Raw genomic sequence first — 6803 nt, 5'->3', positions numbered from 1 at the left:
AAATGAAAAAAATAGTATATGCTACAGACCGTAGATTTCAATTTTTATTTTAGAAGCCAAATCTGAAACCGAGGGCAATATGAAATCTTTCCCATTTCCGAAAACTAGAGAATAGATGATATGCACGCTGGAGAACAAAACAATAGGACATGCAGTACCACAATCTTTAAACATTGAAACTAATGCAGGTTTAAAAAAGCAAAGAAAGAAGCTTACAGTAACTAGCTACACATGGGTAAATTAGTATTGAGCCTCCCTGCAAAATGGAACTCCAGAAGTCGGAAGAGATTACAAGTTTTGCTTAGTAAATAATCATATGCCGTGTTCATTAATTTTGTCCAAGACTCCAAGTAAACAAAGACTCCAAGTAAACAAAGAATAAACTGCCTTTTCTACAAGTATGAACTAGAGACATTAAAGTATCTGTATTTTTTTTCATTGAAATTACAGTAACACAATGTTCTTTCCGGACAAATAATAAGTTTTGATACTTAAGAAGAGTGGCGTTATTGTGATACTTAATATGCTTGAAATAAGTAGCACCGAATTAATAACTTCGTGATACTATAACAATATAAAAAAATTATACAACCAGAGAGGACAATGTATATCAAACTTTGGACCAAAATATACTGAACAAAAGCTATTTGATTATCATATATAAAACATTTTAATTCAAAGAGTGCAGTGTCTTAGTGCAAAGCAGATTGAGACAAACAATTACGAAAAATAACTGCAGATATAAAAATCATCCAGTCATTCACGTGCATATCTTCTCTGACTAGGATAGAGTATCACCAGAAGAGCTTCAAGTAGCTGTACCAATCAACCAGTTTCCTGTTCAAACTCATCGCCTTCAGACTCTTCTACATTATCAACATCATCATCATCTGGGTCATTGTCCAAGTCTTCTTTATCATTATCAACTGTTGTCTTGCCAATCACAATAATGTTGCTGTTCATCTTTCTGATTTCGTTACACTGTAAATAATATTATTAACAAGCAGGAGAAAAAAAATCCAGTAAGATAACAAAATATGAAAACAGTAATAAGATAACGAATGAAAATTATTTGTTCATGAACTGACAACAATGCAAGTAGGGTCTGATCAATATAGCGAACCCTCCTAACATGTATCCCTATGAGGTAAGAATTTAGAGTGTATTTAGTGCTCCCAAATAACAATAAATTAATTTTAAGTTGATCTCATAACAAAAAGCACACATTTTTTATATCTCATAAGTATCACTGCATTTTTATATCTCATGAAAAGACTTTAAGGTATCCATTGCATATAGAATTATAGATTACAGTAGTATATAGAATTATAGACTTTAAGGTTAATCAGAGCCCTCACTATACTTAAAAAACTAAAATCAGAAAAAATAGCACAGATTTTTTCTGCCCAATTCATTATTTTATTTATCTAGTAAAAATGAATTATAAGTTGGTTTCACCACATATTTCGAAATATTTATTATTAAACAGTAAACTTATCGATAGGAACTCAAATAGAAGAATCAAAGTCTTGCTGCCCTGACATAATAAACACCAGGCTCGGTATATACTGGAAAACAGAGAGTTTAGGAGGAAAACATTCAAGGTTAACTGGACAAAAAATTCTACAAAGAAAAATAAAGCATCAACAGGAAAAATTACAACAAATTATAGAAAGGAAAGCAGGATTAACAAGTTCAACCAAACAGCTCTCTGCATGAAGTAAATCCTGTAACAACGCATAACAACATTTTGCACGTTTGATCACTAAAAACGGAAAAAGCTAGATAGTAATCAGCAAAGCTTTGTACATTGACTCCAATACCTACTTGAACCTCCTTCACACAGTAATTCTCCATTTCGTTGGGAAAAACAGAATCACGTGGGAATGAAATGCAGTTTGTACTATATCGTGGATAAATATGTAAGAAAACACCTCCATTCATGCATTCTAACCAAATAAAACCAACCCCACCACACCAATTTACAAGGAATGGTCAAATCTCCACCAATTCAATTTTTCCAGAGATATCTCAACGGGAAATCTGCAATCTTCCCCTTCTTTTAACAATTTCCTCGTACATCTTTCTATCACTTCAATTTCGTCACAATTTTTATTCTAATCTTTCCAACGAAACAGATCATCCATTTTTTTCCTCACCACTGTCTTAGCCATGATCCTTATTTTCTCTAATTTCTTTCCGCGGTCCCTAAAACATCTAGGTTGCAATTGCATTGCCTTTCAAACGTATCACAAATAACATTTACGACTTTATTAAGCTCCTACTAACGATGTATACACAAAATCAAAAAGCCCTAATTTTTTCAGAAATATAACTAATTTACACAACTAACAACTAACATGCAATAATCATCAATTAGCTCAAATCTAAGAACATCACTGCTTAATCTTTTAATTAGAGACATTGCTTTCAGTAAATACATCACACATACATAAATACAACAAATTGATGTGTATATAATATATATATATAAACAACTCATCAATATAGACGAAGTAAAGAATGGCTCTAAAGAGGGGGAGGGGGAGGGGGAGGGAGGGAGGGAGAGAGAGAGAGAGAGAGAGAGAGAGAGAGAGAGAGAGAGGAGGACCTTGTCTTCAAAAGCAGATTCCTCCATAGCAAGGAGGAGTTCATCGGTATTGGGTTTGGGCCACTGAGGTAATAGCAAATACGACGTCGGAATCATGCGTGTTCCCCATGGATACTCCAACATGTCTCCTCTCAGTTTGGTGCGAATTCAAATTTCAAGATCGTAATGAATTTTTTTCACACAAATTAACGCTGTATTTGGTTCACGGAGGGAACGAGAGGAATTTTAATATATGAAAGGGGAGGGGAGGGAAAAAATATAATATTAATTCTATTTGGTTGAAGGAAGGGAGGAGATGAGAATTAACTCATTTTTATGTTTGGTACAGGAGGGGAAGGGAGGGGTTTATAATTAAAATTACATATAAGTCATTTAGGATATATCTAAGTGCTAAGAAGGTGTAAGGTCATTTTTGTTAATAAAATTTCTCCCCTCCAAAAAACCCCAAATTGGGAGGAAACAAAATAAGACCATAAGGGATTTTGGGCCTCTTCATTTCCCTCCCCTCCCCTCTAAAACCCTCTCCTCTAAAAATATGAACCAAACACATTTTTTATTGTAGGAACCCTCCCCTCCCCTCTATTTTCTTCCAACCAAACAGGGGCTAAAAGAATTTTCATTTAAGACAATTTTCATATAATGAGTAATAAAAATGAATTTAGTCTATTTTATATAAAATTAATAAAAATGGTCAATTTTTCAAAAATTGACCAATTTGGGATATCCAATTGTGTATCGATTATATCTTAATGAGCACTAATGAAGAGACCCAAAAAATTGTACTAAAAATGACATTTTTGTAAATATTTTGACCCATATTTTTTAAATTTGACCAATGGGTCGACCCATTTTCATAAATCAACTAATTCCTATAAAAATATGTAAAGATTCATGGAGTATCCATATCTTAAATGATATTTATAATTATTAAAAAATCACTTTTCAATATTAAAAAGATCATACATATTATTAAAATTGATTTGTTTTTATACCCAATCACTTATAGATCCACAAATCATGTCTTCACTAATTCAAATTCAAAAATCATTACTACTTTCATTGATAATCATTATCTTCTTCTTCTTATTCATGAATCTCAACATTTGTATACATCATCAATACTATAATTAAAATATTTTCATTATTATAACAAATTAATTTCAAATCAATCATAGATCCACTTTTCATGTAAAAGAAAAATTCAAAAATTTGAGATTATATTTTTTCATTTTTTACGGGCAGTCATCTTGAATCATTTTTCTTCTTATCTTGAATCATTCTTCTTCTTCACTCTTCATAAAATATTGAACTAAAAAAATTTATATTTGTAGCAATTTTTTCTTCTTTATTATCTATTTCCCCTGTTCATGAACTATTTACCTCTGTAAATCCACAATGCGATTTGGTTGTTTATTCATGTATTTGATTTGTTTTTTATATGAATACTCACAATTTTGAATTGTATTTTTGCAGATTATTGTCGATGGTTGCTTCTGTTTGTAAATGACTATCAATCTTTGCTTTTGTTCAAGCGGTAACCACTTTATTCTTTTAAAAGACTCATAAGTATACATCTATACTATACTATAATAACCAGAATGAGCTATAATTTGGTTCAACGGTTATTCCCCAGTTTTGATTATTAGAAAAATAAATAAATAGTGTTTATATATCCATTAAACTACTAAGTTATTAAACTACATACATAGTTTACTTATCCTACTAAACTACCATCACAATTTATCCTGTTATTACAAAGTAGATAAATAGTGTTATATATCCGCTAAACTACTAAATTGTTAAACTACTAAATATAGTAGAGGTTATTCTATTATTTTTACTATAAATTTATAATTAATATATATTTATATAAATAAATTAGAATTATAATATGACGGGATAAGTAAAAATTTTAAATATTCACCGGAACCCGTGCATCGCACGGGATTTAAGCTAGTATGTTTAATCATTCTTTTTAGATTTACTATGGTATTGTATTTTGATAACCTTAATTTTGTTAATATTTTTTCGTTAGTTTTTTGAAACATCTACACAATCAGGTGATCTTTTTAATCTCATCATGATACAATTATTTTTTGTCGATTTAGTTAGAACTTATGTTTTTGCACTCCAACTGTTTGATGTTAGTTCTGAACAACTTTATTTTGATTTTGATGTTATTTTTTTGCAGGATGGTATTAAAATGAGAGATGAGGAAGTGGAATAAGATATATCGGCTCTATTTGATGAGTTAATATGTACTTTAAGTTATTTGTGGAGAGAGCACATATGAGAATTGTCAAGGTTTTCATTATATGGTTACGACGAAAATTTGAAAAACTTTATAAATGGTAAGCCATGAAGGATGATATTGAGATGTGAAGTTCAGATTATCACATAATTTTGGTTCACATACTAATGTACGATGAAAAAGAGGTATCATTGATTCGTAATCCTACAGATTATACCTTCTTCATGCTTTTTTAACATTTATGCAGTTGGATGGACTACTCTATTAAGTGATTCTTTATCACCAAGTTCCAGAGGTGTGATAAATTTTCCTTTGCTTATATTCGTACTCTATTAATTCTTGACAAGTTTGTTGATGTGCTTTACTTGAATTTATGCCTAAGGCTTACATAGATATTAAGTTAACATAGTTACTGTATATTGCATATAATACTATGTATAATAAGAAAGCATCACATTCCAGGTCATTTGAAATGGTTCAGTGCCGATGAATACTTGAAACAAATTGGCCTACTTGAAATGATTTGATACCAATAATACCTAAAATAAATAGGTCTAAGTAAGTAGGATTATTACTTCTGGAAGCAAGTAGTAAAGGGATTGTTATGTATGTCGCATGAGTTTCTTGGTTACTTCATTTATTTTTTATATGAATACTCACAATTTTGAATCATATTTTTGCAGATGATTATCATTGGTCGCTTTCGTTTGTAGATGATTATCAATGTTTGCTTCTGTTCAACTGGTAATCACTTTATTCTTTTGAATGGTTCAAAATTATGCATGTGTTTAACTATTCTTCTTTTGGATATACTATTGTACTGTATTTTGATACACCTCGATTTTGCAAAATATTTTAAAACATCTTGATACATAATCATGTAATCTTTTAGTTTTATCGTGATTCAATTATTTTCTTGATTTTGTTAGAAATTAAGTATTAATATGGAAGATGAGCAAGTGGATAAGATATCTCGGCTCTATTTGATGAGGTAATATGTTTGTTAATTTTTTTATGGAGAGAGTGTCCATAAGAATTGTTAAGGCTTTCATCATATTCATTTCGGTGCCAATTCTTACTGCCAATATTGTCTGTATTTTAATCATTTACGCCTTACGAGCCTAGATTGAGATCATTTTCTGTGTCCCCGCATCAGGTGAGACCTATACAACATAATCAAGTGTATGTTGGATCTGATAAATTAATAGTGTATTGAGGCTACATTGTAGTAAGTTTGCTCAACTACATTTGAGCAAATTAATAGGCAAGTTGCATTTATACGATTCTAAATTATGTCCATATTGGTAATATGAGGTTCATCTCCCTCTTAGAGAATATATATCACTTCTGATTTTTGACCTCATATCAGTTGATATAATTTTAAATTGAAAAATATAATGTGTTTGCTAATGGATGTAGGTGATAATGAATGCGGAAGGCATTTAGAAAAAGTTAATGAAACTGGAAACTATCAGAAGGTATTATTTCTACTTATTTATCTATAATAAAAAATATAATGTGTTTGCTAATGAATGTGGGTGTTTATGGAATGCATAAGGCATTTAGGAAAGTTAATGGATCTAGCAACTATCACGAGGTATTAATTCTAATTAATTATCCTAGAATTCACTATAAACCCAACTTATAATTAGTTTATATAACTTGATATTGGGCTGCATGAACCAGAGAAGGCAATGCAACAACGGTGGATTAGATGATGATGCCTTAAATTACTAATTAATACTGGAGCTAAATTTTAAATATAATGTTATGTTGGTTACATAATTATCAGATGATTGTTGGTAATTGCTCCTGAAACAAATCATTCATGTAGCCAATTTTCCCCAATTTAGTATAAAATTTACAGGGCTGCTTTAGGATATTAGATAAGCCGTGGGACAATTTTGATTCTTCATGTTTGAATTCAAGATTTGATTCTCA

At 30.6% G+C, this 6803-nt stretch overlaps 1 protein-coding gene across 1 annotated transcript; it reads right to left on the bottom strand.

Moving 5' to 3' along the window:
• Window positions 1-630: 630 nt before the first annotated feature.
• On the bottom strand, window positions 631-2823 carry LOC141703905 (uncharacterized). Its single transcript, XM_074507291.1, has 2 exons — window positions 2612-2823; window positions 631-981 (listed from the first exon to the last, which is right to left on the bottom strand). Exons 1-2 carry the CDS (start codon window positions 2732-2734, stop codon window positions 826-828), a joined length of 279 nt encoding a protein of 92 aa, XP_074363392.1. The 5' UTR covers window positions 2735-2823; the 3' UTR covers window positions 631-825.
• Between the last annotated feature and the right edge of the window lie 3980 nt (window positions 2824-6803).

This window comes from Apium graveolens, unplaced genomic scaffold, assembly GCF_009905375.1.
Source record: "Apium graveolens cultivar Ventura unplaced genomic scaffold, ASM990537v1 ctg7192, whole genome shotgun sequence".
Taxonomy (NCBI): domain Eukaryota; kingdom Viridiplantae; phylum Streptophyta; class Magnoliopsida; order Apiales; family Apiaceae; genus Apium; species Apium graveolens.
This window is presented reverse-complemented; position numbering and strand designations above follow the sequence as displayed.

What these genes read in the sequence shown, in the direction of transcription:
- LOC141703905 (XM_074507291.1), bottom strand. Translation starts at nt 2,734, where the DNA reads ATGTTGGAGTATCCATGGGGAACACGCATGATTCCGACGTCGTATTTG. An exon ending in AATCTGCTTTTGAAGACAAG is followed by an intron (nt 982 to 2,611) that starts GTCCTCCTCTCT and finishes TATTATTTACAG; the next exon opens with TGTAACGAAATCAGAAAGAT.